This window comes from Pristis pectinata, chromosome 33 (genome assembly GCF_009764475.1).
Source record: "Pristis pectinata isolate sPriPec2 chromosome 33, sPriPec2.1.pri, whole genome shotgun sequence".
NCBI classification, from domain to species: Eukaryota; Metazoa; Chordata; class Chondrichthyes; order Rhinopristiformes; family Pristidae; genus Pristis; species Pristis pectinata.
In genome coordinates this window covers 18,418,621-18,434,485 of record NC_067437.1, presented here as the reverse complement: position 1 = coordinate 18,434,485, position 15,865 = coordinate 18,418,621, and the positions used below count along the sequence as shown (strand labels likewise).

General features: G+C 45.1%; 1 protein-coding gene across 1 annotated transcript; it reads right to left on the bottom strand.

The window, feature by feature from the left end:
* Window positions 1-1,992: 1,992 nt before the first annotated feature.
* Window positions 1,993-14,839, bottom strand: LOC127585656 (uncharacterized). Its single transcript, XM_052043290.1, has 3 exons — window positions 14,709-14,839; window positions 6,517-6,711; window positions 1,993-2,691 (listed from the first exon to the last, which is right to left on the bottom strand). Exons 1-3 carry the CDS (start codon window positions 14,788-14,790, stop codon window positions 2,366-2,368), a joined length of 603 nt encoding a protein of 200 aa, XP_051899250.1. The 5' UTR covers window positions 14,791-14,839; the 3' UTR covers window positions 1,993-2,365.
* Between the last annotated feature and the right edge of the window lie 1,026 nt (window positions 14,840-15,865).

The window sequence follows — 15,865 nt, the reverse complement described above, 5'->3', positions numbered from 1 at the left end:
ACTAAGCAGGTTCCAGTCTATATTTGGGAAGTTGAAGTCTCCCATTATAACAACCCTGTTATTTCTGCTTCTCTCCAAACACTGCCTGCCAATCTGCTCCTCTATATCTCTACTGCTACCGGGGGGCCTATAGAATACTCCTAGTAGAGTAACTGCTCCTTTCCTGTTCCTTAACTCCACCCATACGGACTCTAGAGATGATCCTTCTACAACATCCATCTTTTCCACAGCCGTAACAGTGTCCCTGACCAGTATCGCCACCCCTCCCCCTCTTCTCCCCCCTTCCCTATCCCTCTTAAAACACCGAAAACCAGGAATATTCAATATCCACTCCTCTCCTGACGTCAGCCACGTCTCAGTAATAGCCACGATATCATAGTCCTCCATACTTATCCAAGCCCTCAGTTCATCCCCCTTATTCCTGACACTTCTTGCATTTAAGTAAACACACTTCAGTCCATCTACCTTACTACTTTTATAGCCTGTATTCTGCTTCTCCTTCCCCAAAGCCTCTCTACCTGTTTGATCTAACTTTTCCCCATTCCCTTCTTCCTCTGACCTACTCCTCCGGTTCCCTTCCCCTTCACAAACTAGTTTAAACCCTCCCGAACCACCCTAGCAAATCTCGCCGCAAGGATATTGGCCCCCTTCTGGTTCGGGTGTAACCTGTCCTCTCTGTACCGGTCCCACCTTCCCGAGAAGAGATCCCAATGATCCAGAAATCTAAAACCCTCCCTCCTGCACCAGCTTCTCAGCCACGCGTTTATCTGCCACCTCCTCCTATTCCTACCTTCACTATCACGTGGCACTGGCAGCAATCCCGAGATTGCTACCCTTGAGGTCCTGTTCCTCAATTTTCTGCCTAGATTTAAGATTCAATTTAGTAGGTGAGAACTCTATTTGACTGAGAAATTGCAGATATTAAATATATTTGCAAAAATCTGCAGATATTGTCAGTCACAGAATGGTTACAAGATGGAGAAAAGGCCGTCTGTCCTGTCACGTCTGTAGCTGGTCTGTGTTACAGCAACCTAGCTAGTCCCATTCCCCCTTGCCCCATAATCAACCTCTTTCCTTACAGATACTCATCTAGTTCCCTTTTGAACATAACAACTCAATCTGTCTCCACAACTGCCTAGCGGTGCACTCCAGACCACATTCACTCACTGTGTAACCATGTTCTTCCCTGTCACTTGTCTCTTCTGTTGATCACCAACGTCTCCTGGTTCCTGACCTTCACGCAAATGGGAACACTTTCTCTCTATCAGCTCTGTCTATACCCTTCATGATTATAAGTACAGCTATTAGATCTTGCCTGCGTTGTAAATATCTGCTGTTTGTTGAAGTGTCCTCACTCTGCGACCACTGAAGGCCTCTATTTATTCTGTCAACTGCTAGGTCTGGCATCTTCACTGCAAACAAGCCAGGCAGAGAGCTAAAATCTAGGTCACTACTCCCTTGTAATGACTTGCCCCCTAATCCAATCTGCCCTCCTAAATGCTGCAGCCCCCTCTGGTATTTCCTAGCTCCACAGAGCTATGGAATTGAATACCATGGAAGAATTAAATTTATATTGCAACCCCTCCCCCCACCCACATCCTGCCCCAAGCGTCGACCCAGATTCCTAGCCACAGGTGACTTAATACATGAAATTTTCTGGACTATATCAATCTTTAGAAAGTATGTACATTTGGGATTAAAAGCGAAAAATACTGGAAATGCTCAACAGAGGAGGTGTGTGTGGGGAGAGAAACAGAGTTAATGATTCAGGTCAGTGACTTTTCATTGGAACCATCAGTCTGAAATATTAGCAATGAATAAAATGCTGGAGGGTGCAGCTGTGGAGGGTGATGGACAGTCCTCATTTCGAATCAGGACCCAGAAACATTGACTGTTTATTTCCCTCCATAGATGCTGCCTGACCCGTGGAGTTCCTCCAGCATTTTGTGTGTTGCTCCAGATTCCAACATCTGCAGTCTCTTCTGTCTCCGTTCTGAAATATGAACTCTGTTTCTCGTTCCACACATCCCACCTGACCTGCTGAACATTTCAAGCTTCAATTTCTTGTTGCCTGCATTTACAGTATTTTGTTCTTGTAAAGTTACTTTGGAGGGTGAATATCCATGGAGATTCTCCGAAACGTGCCCTAACTGTGGCTGAAGATCTGATGAAACCCCAGTGCAACCGGGCTTTCACTGTGTTGCTGGGATCTCTGCAGATCCTTCACAAAGTCCAGGCGGACAAACGGGAAAGCCCTGGAGAAAATTTTGCTCAGTGCGATTATAAAGTCCTAAACATGACTGATCTGCCACAGACATCCTGGCTCCCTCCCTGAGAGCTTCTTGATTTGATCTGCAAAGAGGGTTCAGCATTGGGAAGTTTCACCAGCTACCTGGATTGTTTTGGTGGTGACAAGGACGGTTGCTCCCAGCTCAGTGGCGGGCAATGGGAAACTGTGATCCTCGGTTTGCTCAGGTCCAAGATTATTTTCTGGCGTGCAATTTTTAGCATTGCCGTTGTGGACCTCAGAATATCCTGTGTTCCTGACCTCAGTCTTTACCACTAAGTCTTTAGAAATCTTGTTCACCACTTGAGAATTGCTGTTGTTTTCTTGCAAGCAGAAGCTCTTTTTCCTTGAGGTGCTCCCATTCAGTTTATCAAACTCTTCCGGTGCTTCCACGTAAATGTTCGCTGGAAAAAGTAAAAGATTTTTACCTGTGAAAATCCATGCATTACTTGCACACCCCGCTTCAGCTTTGTTCTTGTCTTTGAAATGCATTTAATTTTCCTCAATTGGTTTTTGGTCAATAATGAAAAACAAATCGAGTTTTGAAACTCTACTTATTCTATCAATAGTGTGCTCTTTTGGACAGTTTCATTGCTTCAAGTTTAGTAAAGCTTATACAAACTTTTCATATTTCCTGACAACATAGAAAGAGGCCATTCAGCCCACTGAGACAATGCTAGTTCTTAGAGCAATTCCTCCAATCTCATTCCCCACTTACTTACCTATAACTTATTCTCCCTCAAACTTCACTAACACTTCACCCCTCCCCCCATCAAGTCTCCCACCATTCTCTTACACTCGGCAAAACTGACAGCTTTGAGATGTGGGAGGAAACTGGAGCACCCGGGGTAAATCCATGTGGTCACAGGGAGAAGGTGCAAACCACACACTGACAGTGAAAAACATCTGCTTTTCTTCCCCTTCTCCTACCCGCTTTCTCTTCCCTCACTCCCGTGGCCCCCTCACCCCCTCCCCCCTTCCCCACCTTCATGACCTGCCCATCGCCTCCCTCTGGTTCCTCACCTCCTTCCCTTTATTCCATGGTCTCTCCATTTGGATTCCTTCTTCTCTAGCCCTCTGCCTCTTCCACCAATCACCTCTCAGCTCCTCACATCACTCCCTTACATCGTCTGTCTTTGAGTGGGATGTGGAGTGCACAGGTTGTTACACGGGGTCTCAGAGCTGTGTGGGATGGACTGGATGGATGGGTCGTTTCTTGTCCACAGTCTTTCACCACACCAGGGAGTCCCAAGGGGCTTCACAGGCAATAAAGTGCCTCTTGAACCGTAGTGACCATTGTAATGTGGGCAACACAACAGTAGATATGCACACAGGCAACTCCCATGAGCATGTGATAACAAACAGGTAATTCGTTTAAATGATGTCAATTAAGGATAAATCATTGGCCAAGGCACCAGAAAGGTCTGCTCCCCTACATGAACTGGTGTCTGCCATCCAGCCCCTTCCTGTTTCTAGCACCCAATCTATGTTCTTTGTAGTTGGATTGTTTAATTAGACATATTATCACAGAGAGAGTCACACAGCATGGAAACGGGCCCTTTGGCTACCACGTTCATGACGGGCATTAGGTGCCCAGCCATACTAATCCTGTACTACATGCCTTCTATGTTGCAGCACTTCGAGTGCACGTCTGCTGCGAGAGTCTCTGCCTCCATCACTCCTTCCAAGTCGTGTGTTCCAGATTTCAATCACTCCTTGGATGAAAAGGTTCTTCCTCAAATCCCCTCTAAGTCTCAGACATTATGTTAAACCTCACATTACACCTCATTCTGGTTAGATGTAACTGACTTGATCCAGAGTGACTTCCCACATGAAATCTTGAAACTTTCCCTCAATAATCCACCATTTACTTCCTGGGTGCCAGAAGTTTTGCAGGGTTCAACCACAGAAACCAAGTTTTGGTAATTGGTTCATTATTGTCATGTGTTCCGAGGTACAGTGAAAAGCTTTGTTTGTGTACCAGCCATCCCTTACAAAAGTGCATCGAGTACAAAAGGAGAAACCATAACAATGCAAAATATAGTGCCACAGTTACAGAGACTATGCAGTGTGGGTAGACAATAAAGGTCCAAGGGCCATGATGAGGTAAACTGAGAGGTCAAGAGTTCATCTTTAAGGTATAAGAGATATGTTCAAGAGTCTTATAACAGCAGGATAGAAGCTGCCCTTGTTCCTGGTGATATGTGTTCTCAACCTTTTATATCTTCTACCTGATTGGGGTGGAGGACGGGAGAAGAGAGAATGACCAGGGTGGGAGGGGTCTTTGATTATGCTGGCTCCTTTCCCGAGGCAGCGGGAAGTGTGGGAAGAGTCAGTGGAAGGGAAGCTGGTTTTCGTGATAGTCTGGGCTGTGTCCACAACCCTCTGCAATTTCTTGCGGTCCTGGGCAGAGCAGTTGCCCTACCAAGCTGTGATGGTGCGTCTGTAAAAATGGGTGAGGGTCATTGGGGACACACCAAATTTCCTTAGCCTCTTAAGGAAGTAGAGGGACTAGTATGCTTTCTTGGCCATAGATAACTGGGCAGTCATGCTGTTAAAGGATGCAAGCTGGTTATGAAAGGTCTTGCTTCAAAGTACTGGGTCACTGCAAGTCTGTAAAATGGGGCAATTTTGAGTGTCTTCTGAAACTCTTTATACCCTATATCTCTATATCACAAACTCCTCTGTAACAAACCTTGCTTCAAAAAGAATTGAAAACAAGAGCTACTAGTGCTGACAACTAATTATTTCCAGTCGCTTCTTGGGGATTTGAATTTGTGACCAACTTCTGACTCTTGGACAGGATCTGAATGTCACTGTTGGAACTTCTTCATTGGGTGGGGTGGGCAAGTGCAGAGTGGATCTGGATCTGAGGCTCTTCGTCATTTCTGATGAAAATGGGGAGGGGTGCGCGGGAAGGTCACCTGCTTGGTGAAATTTTGCGAACGAACGTCAGGGTTGGAGGTCCACCAGCTGGTCTTCTGGCACTGAGAGGCTGGATTTATCAGAACAGCCCACTGAGATTACCAACCACAGCTATTACGGTTGAAATGTTATCTATGTAAAAACAACCACTACCCTCCAAAAGCAATTTTGTTTTCAAAGTACTTGAAGATGTTTTGATATAGTGAGGCACTGAATGAAAATGTGTTGAATGCTGTGTCAGACATGTTGCTATGTTCTTGGTGATGAACCAGTGACAACATTTTGTAATTTTAGACATCATTGAGCAAAGATTCTCTCTCAAATATATAAAAAAAGATCAGCCACAAACTAATGGTGACAGAACTGTAGGTGACGACAAACTTCTAAACATCTTTAATCACCCACTCTGGGGACCTGAGCACAAAATATAGACCACTGCTGCAGCAAGGCAGAGAGAGCAACAAAGGAATAATTCTATCTTCAACATTCTTTCTGCAACAACACAGGAAGAAGAGGAAAGCAGAGCAAAGAGCTGACAGAAAAGAATATTGCATATCTGCAAAATGAGAGAAGACCATAATACATTTCAGTCTATGGAGAACACCATTACAAAGGAGTCTGGGAATTTAAAAGTCTTTAAAAGAGTTTGGAGTTTTGAAAGATCTCAAGGAAATGCAAGTCTTTTCTTTCTGTGAACAGGTGGTGTAGTGGTTAGCCTGATGCTATTACAGCGCCAGTGACCGGGGTTCAATTCCCGCCACTGTCTGCAAGAAGTTTGTACGTTCTCCCCGTGTCTGCGTGTGTGTTTCCTCCCGGTGCTCCGGTTTCCTCCCACATTCCGAAGACGGACGGGTTAGGAGCTGTGGGCGTGCTATGTCGGTGCCAGAAGAGTGGCGACACTTGCGGGCTGCCCCCAGCACATGCTCAGTAATGCAAAAAGACGCATTTCATTGTGTGTTTTGATGTACCTGTGACTAATAAATGAATATCTTATGGTATCTTATTTAATTCTGTCTAAGTGTCATTATTCCACCTTTGTTGGGCTAGATTTTTGTCTATTCAATCTCTCTGTGATGGTGTTTTACCTGAATACTGTTTGGAACGACTGCTCATTCCTTACCTCACTCTTTAGTAGAGGGTTACTCAGGCCAGTCATCTACCAAATGGGCCTATATCATTGAAGCACAGAACCGCAATGTCACCTCAAAGAATAATCCTGTCAATCCTATTCCCCAGTTCCAACCCTAAGTAAATAGAGGATCAAACCTGACCCGTCTGTTGATCATTGAGCTCACTGTTCTCACCTCTTCTGGCTGCTGTCTTCCGCCGCTGAATGTGTACAGAGACGAAGACAATGATCGTCACCACGGCGGTGAATGCAATTGATATTCCAGCGATATATGTAATCCAGGTATAATCCTCTGTCACACGTGCAATCGACTCTGATGACACAACAGTCGTAGTCAAACTGATTGTGCTGGCTTCTTCATGGACTGGAACTGCAACACGAAGGTAAGTATTAGCCAATGAAAGAAGAACTTGCAATTGCATCTTCAGGACAGCTTAGCTCCCCTAAAATGGCGGTGAATGGCGGTCTGAGAGAAGAATTGGAGGGGAACCAATATCCTTGCAGGGAGGTTCACTGGTGCTACTCGGGAGGGTTTAAACAAGGTGGTGGGGTGGGAAGCAGAGTTGCAGCTCAGCATGTGGAGGGATTGACGGGATGCAAGGAGTATTATGGGTAAGACAGATGAACTTGACCTGGAGCTACGATGCTGTGGCCATTACGGAGACTTGGTTATGAGGGACAGGGCTGGCAGATCAACATTCCTGGGTTTTGATGTTTCAGACATAATAGAGAGGGGTACAAGAGGCGGAGGAGTTGTATTACTGATCAGGGAGAATGTCACCGCTGCACTCAGAAGACCTACTGCAGGGCTCATCCCCTGAGACAATATGGGTAGAGTTCAGGAATAAGAAAGGTGCAATCACTCAGATGGGAGTAGCCACTGGGAGAGAGAGGAACAGATTTGTAGGCAGATTAGAGAAAGATGTAAAAGCAACACGGTTGTCAGAGGGTAGGACTTTAATTTCCCCAATATTGACTGGGGCCTCTTTAGTGCAAGAGGCTTCGATGGGGCAGAATTTCATAGGTGCATCCAAGAGGGTTTCTTGAAACAGTACATGGATCGTCCAATGAGGGGGGGGGCCATACTGGACCTTGTTTTGGGAAATGAGCCTGGCCTGGTGACTGGTCTTTCAGTGGGAGAGCATTTTGGGAACAGTGATCACAATGTATGTTTTAAGCTAGTTATGAAAAAGGATAAGTCTGAACCTTGCAGGGGAGTACTAAATTGGGGGAGGGCAAATTACGACATTATTAGACAGGAGTTAGGAGGAATTAATTGGGAACTGCTGTTATTGGGCAAATCCACATCTGTCATTGGAGGTTATTTAAAGACCAGCTGATCTGCTTTTGAGTGGGATGTGGAGTGCGTGCTGCTACGTAGGGTCTAAGGGTTGTGTGGGATGGACTGGAAGGACGGGTCATTTCTTGCTCAAAGTCTTCCACCACCTCAGGGAGTCCCAAAGTGCTTGACAGGCAATAAAGTGCTTCTTGAATTTTAAATGCAACTTAAAAAGGCTCACGCGTTTGTTAGATCCCAAGAGTCTGCACACAGTCAATTTTTCAGGTCAATGACCTTTCATCAGGAGTGGAGAAGTGAAATGTCATCAACCAGAAAAGTTGAACTGTGTGTTTTTCATCACGGATGCTGACCAGCTCACTATTACTGGCACTTTCTACTTCAGATTTACTGCATCTGCAGTTTTTTTGCTGTTCAATCTTTGTTGCTTGCCGGTGGTAGCTTGCTCTGAATTCCCTGACTGCTGCCTTTCCTACACTACAACAACAGCTTGAAGTTCTCCACGTAAAGTGCTTCTGGGGCAATGTATGATTGTGGAAATCCCTGAATAAATCCAAGCCTTTCTTTCTCTGCAAGGATGTGCAGGGTTCTAATAAATAAAAAAGAACAAATATGAAACTGAGTTCAGAAGGCTTTCAAAGGCCAAGCACCACAGAATGAACCTTGGAGTGGTGTGAAGAAAATTTCTGGAACTATAGGATCATTAGGTGCGGGAGGAGGTCTACAAACCACCGCGACTGTGCCAGTTCTTTCAGAGCACCATCCAATTATTCCACATTCTCCATTGCCTTGTTTATTCGATTTTCAAGTATTTTCATCCTTCCCAGACCTGCCAACGTTCTCGGCAAGAAGGACAAAGATATGCATGGGAACACCACACCCGCAGGTTCCACTCCCAGCTGTGCACCACCCTGCTTAGGATCTTTCATTGTTGCTGGGTCTAAACCCCATCGTCCCTCCCCAACTGAAGGGCCGCTCGCTTCAACAGGGCAGATACATTACCTTCTCAAGGGCAATAAATCGGCACAAACACAATGGCCTCTTCCAGCGTCATTAATTTTCTCTCATTCTGTGATTCCTTTAATATTCTTGTTGTAACAAAAGCACACGAGCAGGCAGGGAATGGAGGAATACGGATCACATGCAGGCAGATGGGATTAGTTAGACTGGCATTGTGGTCGGCACAGACATGGTGGGCTGAAGGGCCTGTTCCTGTGCCATAGTGTTCTATGTAAACTTTTCAAGGGCTTATTTTTCCTTCCAAGAATGAAACTCCTAGAAATGCACCTTTCCCACTGACTGTTCTTAACAAATTTTAAACGGCTTCCTTGTTTTATATATACCTCAGAGTTCTGTGACTCTTCACGTCCTCCTCCTTGGTCTTATTCTTGTCCTTGCTTCTCCGCCGTATGTATTGATACTTATCTTCCTGCATTAGACATTCACCATCTGTCAGCCCAGATTCTCCAAGAATGTCTATTCTTGGCAATCACCCTGGATTTTTTCTCGGATTGCCAAGGCTACTAAACGTTATCCTCAATAAACTTCAAAATGGCCCAAATTATAATTGATAATGATATTTGCACCCTGAACTATAACATTACAGATCAAAAAAAATCCCCTTTTCCCATGCTCTCTGCTGTTTAACCCTCTCTCCAGCTGGCTGGTAGCTCCATTATCGTAAAATCCTCCTCTTCCACTTTATCATCCACACCGACAACTTTGGTTGCCTTCCTGTTGACTGCATGCTCGGCCAATCTGACTCTGGTGACTACACAGAAAGGCAGAGCATGAAACACCTTAAGGTCTGCCTGTGTGATGTGGGATCTTGCTGTACACTGAAATCTGCTTGTCATGGGAGTGAATATGACTATGGTCGTAGAGTCATGAAAGAATTTCTACATGCACTATAATCACTTCAAACTATTTTATCAAGAAAACAAAGGTCGATTTTTGCTTTATCAGCTCACATGTCTAAGCATCAAAAATCACTATTGTTGGATTCGAATGTTTTAAGTAGTTTTTTTAAACATGTATCGTGTTTAATACACCTCTAGTGACTGTACGAGGAATGGCCGCTTCTTAGATTATTGGTTCGTCCATCATGTTTTCTCACTGGTTGGTTTTGCCACAGGTATCTAATAGGTTTCCTGGTTGGACCAATGTTATCTAAGGAGTACCTCTTATCTCAGGTATAAAAGGCGTCGTTTTTTGTTAATCTTTCTCTTGCTTATCTCAGTCTTTTGCTCTCTTCCCCCTCCCCCCCAGCTCATTTTTAGTTCCTTTGTCTCGGCTCATCTCCCAGTAGTGAAGCTAGTGCCATGTGCTCTGTGACTGTTTCTTTGTTTTAAACATTTCCAATAAAACTTTGTGAAGCACCAAGTTGTTTTCAACTCATTCTTGGACTCCAGAAAGAAGCTGCGGATTCGAAAATAACCGGATCCGACACTATTCAGTGGAATCGTTCTTAGTTTTGAATGGTAAACATCTCGCCCACACTGAAGGGACATTAGGGTGCCAAGTATAAGAGGCGGGCCATTTGATATCACTTGTTTTGCATCATCACCTAACGATTAAATGCTGCCCGGCAAATGGGCAATAATTGTTGTCTGGTTAAAATGGGGTGCAGAACCAGAGGTACATCCTGGCACCCTGACGCACTCTGGGTCCATTCATAGGACCACGTTATCTGAATGTTGTGCCCCCACCGTGCTCTGCATCAAACATCAACTTCAATAACCTGTGTTCATATAGCCCCTTGACAACGAGATTTCCTGTTGTGCTTTAGAGGAGAGTTATCCAGGGAAACTTGACGTTGAACTATCTGAGGAATGGGACAGTAACTGAAGTCCAGCAAAAGAGTTTTAAAGAGAGCCGTGCAGGAGGAGAAGGAGAGAGATAGGGAATTCCAGAGGCAGCTGAAAGGGCATGAGATCAGCATTGGTAGAGATCCAATATCTTGGATGTTGGTAGGAGTGGAGGAGAGTGCCGAGGGGCGAGGCCAAGGAAGGTACTGAATGGGACCTGGTGAGAGTTAGGTCGCAGGCAGCAGTCCTGGGTGAGATCCAGGTTACAGAGAGTAGAAAGGGGGAGGTCACCCAGCAGTGTGTTGGAATGGTTAAGTTTGGAATACCAAAGGAACGAATGAGGGAAGAGATCCAGCTATTATACACAAGTGGAACAAACTATGCTGCAATATATCAGAACCCAGCTGTGACTTTGCGCTTCTCACAAACAAGTGATTCTAAAATGATGGTACAGCTTTCATTACCACTTCCTCCACATCTCACCCCTCACCACTTCCTTGTCTGACGTTGCACCTCTGAACCACAAATAAACAACTGCTCTTCAGATTTTTATTCACCTCTGCAAAGTACACCTGGGCTCTGGGGACCTCTCTGTTCCTTTCACTGTACTTCTGCCCCACACTCCACCCTGCTGTGGGCTCATTATCTCAGCTTCTGCACTGCCAAGGCACAGCTCCTCCTGCTCTTTCGGGCTCTGGGATTTTCCCATTACACTGTTGAGATGCTCGTCAATGGTACCCACCCGTGTGGGCCAAAAAGGGGAAATGATTCATGAGGAGATGGGTTTGCGTCTGTGTTGGGGGGGGGGGGCTGTGGTTTGGTGGGATTTACTGTAAAGGAAACCAATTGATGCATTCATTCTAGATCTCACAGCCCCCAGGATTACACAGGATGCTTGTGTGTTCTTGTCCTTTCTCAAATTGACACTATCAGTGGGTAACATTCTCAACTCTGAGTCAGACACTCACAGGGTTCCAGCTCTACTTATAAGAACATAAGAAGAAAGGGAGTTGGTCATGTGCCTCCTGAAACTGTTCCGCCATCGCTGATCTGATCTTGACCTGGGTTCCATCTTCCTTCACTTCACTTCCCTACTTACCAAAATTCTGTTCATTTCAGCCTTAAATATGTCTTAATCTTATAGCAACACAGGAGACCATTCAGCCCACTGACTCCCAGTGAAGGGATCTTGCGTGTCACATTTCTCCTCTCCTGATATCTGTGTACCCCTGCAACTTATTCTCACACACGCGTGCACATCAACTCTCTTTGGAATCTATTTGCCATTAACCCACACTACGGGATCATTTACAGTAGCCCATTACCCTAACTGTAAGTCTTTGGGTTGCGATAGGAAACTGGAATATTGTAAGGAGTTTGTACGTTCTCCTCGTGTCCGCGTGGGTTTCCTCCGCGTGCTCTGGTTTCCTCCCACATTCCAAAGACGTACGGGTTAGGAGCTGTGGGCATGCTATGTTGGTGCTGGAAGAGTGGCGACACTTGCGGGCTGCCCCCAGCACATTCTTAGCAATGCAAAAAGACATATTTCACTGTGCATTTCAATGTACATGTGACTAATAAATAAATATCTATATCTATAAACTAATACAGTCACGGAGAGAACATGTAAACTCCACACGCGCAGAAATATATTTAATGATCTGTCTTCTGCTTCTGGGGTACAGAATTCCAAAGATTCATGGTCCTCTGGGAGTCAAAATTCCTCCTTATCTCTGCCTTAAATGGATGAACCCTTATTCTGAACCCATAGTCCCTAGTTTTAGATACTCCTGACTAGGAGAAACATCCTATCAGCATCCACCCCTCAGAGCCTTATATTTTTCACTTGGGTCACCTTTCATTTTTCTGAAAGAAGCACTCTACTATCACCATTTGGATGAGGCGATGAGCCCCCGTCTATTCTCCCAGATCCCAAAGCAAGTCAAAGAAGCAAATGGAGGCCCAAAGGGTGGCTGCTTCCTCACACCTCCTGCAACCCAGGTTCAATCCTGACATCTGGTGCAGGCCATGTCACTTTGCACATTCTCTTCCGAGTGTCTGGGTCATCCGGGGGATCCAGTTTCCCCCCACTTCACAATAAATGCTGGTTGGTAGGTTAATTGCCTACTGGCTGGTAGGAAAATCAGGAATAGTTGATGGATATATGGGAGAGAAAAGATTATGGTGAAATATGGGGGAGAATGGGATGGCTCTGAGAAAAAACATAGGCTTGATGGACCAAACAGCTTCCTTCTAAAGAAATTTTTATAGGTTCATAGAGCTATACAGCACGGAAAAAGGCCCTTTGTCCAACTTGTTCCCGCTGATCAAGATATCTATTCTATTTGCCTGCTTTTGACCTTTTAAACCTTTCCTATCCATGTAACTGTCCAAATGTCTTTTAAATGATGTAACTGTACCTGCCTCTACCACTTCCTCTGGCAGCTCGTTCCATATACCCAGCACGTTCTGTGTGAAGAACTTGCCCCTCAGATCCGCTTTCAATCTTTCCCCTCTCACCTTAAACTTGCGCCCTCTAGTTTTAGACTCCCCTACCCTGGAGGAAAGACTGTGACCATCTGCCCTTTCTTTGCCCCTCACAATTTTATCAACCTCTATAAGGTCACCCCTCAGCCTCCTTCGCGCCAGGGAAAACAGTCCCAGCCTATTCAATCTCATTATAACTCAAGCCCTCCAGTTCCTATGAATCCTTTCTGCATCATCTCTAGCTTAACCAAATCAATCAGAACTGTGCACAATACTCCCAAGTGCAGCCTAACCAATGATTTGTACAACTGTACCATGACGTTCCAACTGTTACACTCAATGCCTTGGCCGATGAAGGCAAACATTCCATATGCCTTCTTCACACTCTGTCCAGCTGTATCACCACTTTCAGGGAGCTATGAACTTGTACCCCAGTGTTTCACTGTTCAGTAACACTCCCCAGGGCCCTAGCATTCACTGTGTACATCCTGATCTAGTTTAACTTCACAAAATGCATGACTACACACTTGCCTGAGCTAAATTCCATCAGCCATTCCCTTGCCCACTTCCCCAATTTTTGTGTCATCTGCAAGCATTAATCATGCCACCTGTATTCAAGAGGATCATGAAGAACAAATAATGAATCCAACACCGATCCCTGCTGCATACCATGGGTTACAGGTTTCCAGTCTCCTACCACCAAGTCAATTGTGTATCCAATTTGTTATCTCACCTTGGATGTCGAGGAGATCGCATTGTGAACAGGGACAGTCTGGATTTCCCGGGAGAAGGTGATTTGACGGTACTTTTTGGGATTGGCTGGTTATGCGACCTCTCCGCAGTGGTGCAGACAGCACAACAGGGAACTCACACAGAGTCATCCTCTTGAGAGTTCAACAGTATCACTGATGCTCCCTGAATAGTGTACATTGTGACTACCATTGTTAAACCCACACACTCCCAAACATGCAGTCTCTCACACAGACAGAAAAACTCTCACATGCATTCACATATAATCTCACACTCTCATGCGCATACATCCAGGCACTATCACAAACAATCTCATGCACAGGCACACACGATCTCACATGACTACACAACTCAAAATTTCAAGCATAAACTCCTTCACTTATAGTCTCTCACAGACACATGATCCCGTGCAGTTCTCTCTCACGAACATAATGTCATGCACACACTCATACACACACATACGTACTCAAGCACACACACATGCACTCCCCTTACACACCCTCTCAGATACACACGCACTTTCATGTGCTCACACACAAACTTAAGTTCATAGATAAAAATTAAACTCACACATACACATATTTACACAAATACCCACATAAACTCAAGCACACACAGATATTTACATATACTCAGGCAAACGAACTTGCATTCACACACAAACGTAACCTGCAAATAAATATGAGCTCACTCATACTTACACATATTTGTACCTACACAGATACACATAGCTTTACGAACACACGCTCAGATACACACATCCGTGCACGTGTAGTCATAGAGCAGAGGTCATGCAGAAGTGATCAGAAGCTAGATCGCTGAGCTGAATACTGTAAGAATACTGTGACCAATTGACCCTGACCATAGGATAGGATCAGTCTGAGACTGACCATTGGGCACAGAGAAATTTCCTTTCCAGAATACCTCAATCTTCGGATATCCCCTCAGCTGATGAACTTAACAGTTACACAGACTGCTCTGAGGTAGACCTGCTCCTACAGAAGTCATTGTTTCTTGCATTCTTACCTGTGTCAACTGGAATACAATCCCAGGACAGCACGTCCATCTCATAACCCGTGGGACACATTTCTGTTCGGTGAAGTGCCATTCGCTGGGTACTGAGGGAAGCTGACGTGCTGGGCTTTAACCCTCTCTGAGCTGACAGTCTCTTGCTGGAGCTGTTGCGACAGTGATTCACCCTTCCTTCCCCACAGTGTGTGCTGAGGCGGTGATTGGTGAACACTTTGCAGTAACGTTGAGGAAGTGGAATCACTTTGAAATGTTAAAAAAAATTTCTACAACAGCGTATGTTTACACCACATCTTTAACCTTGCAAAATGTCCCCATACAAAATGTCATCATATAAAATCTCAGAATGAGCCATACACGGAGGGAGCTGGGGCAGGTGACGAAGCGTGGATAATCAGCTACATTTCACAGGGTACTTTCTGGACACGGAAGGGTGGAGGGCCGAGTTATTGATGGGATCTGGATTGGCAGGGAATCTCCGGAAATGAATGCAAGGGGCCCAGGGAAAAAAATATCAGAGCAACATTAAATACCAGATGTTATTTCTTTCAATTACTTTCAGCATCTATCTTTATTATTGACAAAATTATGAAAGGCAGAGACAAAAGGGCTTGTTGGCAGAACTAGTAATGTATGAAATGAGAACTGTCGACTAAAGGATACACAAGGGGTCAGATGAAGTGGTGCAAAGTTACATGGATCAATGTGGAGCAGTGTAACTCTATGCCATTTATCACCATGGCTGTGTATCCTGGAGCAGGCTGCCCTGGGCCAAGCACACCAAATGCCCCTTGCCTCGAAACCCTGCAGATTGCAGGCTCAGGTCAGCACAGGCAGCCCCAGTCTGCTTCTGGATGACCTGGAATTCACAGGGATGTCCCTGGACTCCCACTGTTTTTCATAAATTAGAAAGAAGTCTGTGTCAAGGCCTGAGTGTTCCAGTAATGGATGCATAGTTCACAAATGTGAGGAGCAAGTTAGGGTGAGCTGGGTAAATTATTAAGTCCCAGCTGTTGGCGTAGAGTGTAACTATTGTTTTAATTGGTCAACAGGTCCACCTGTTGGTTTGTGGAAGAACTACAGGAACCATGGTGGGAAGGGAGGGTGCAGGTCAGAGGGCTGATGATAGAAACATCTTGGTCTGAATCTGCTGA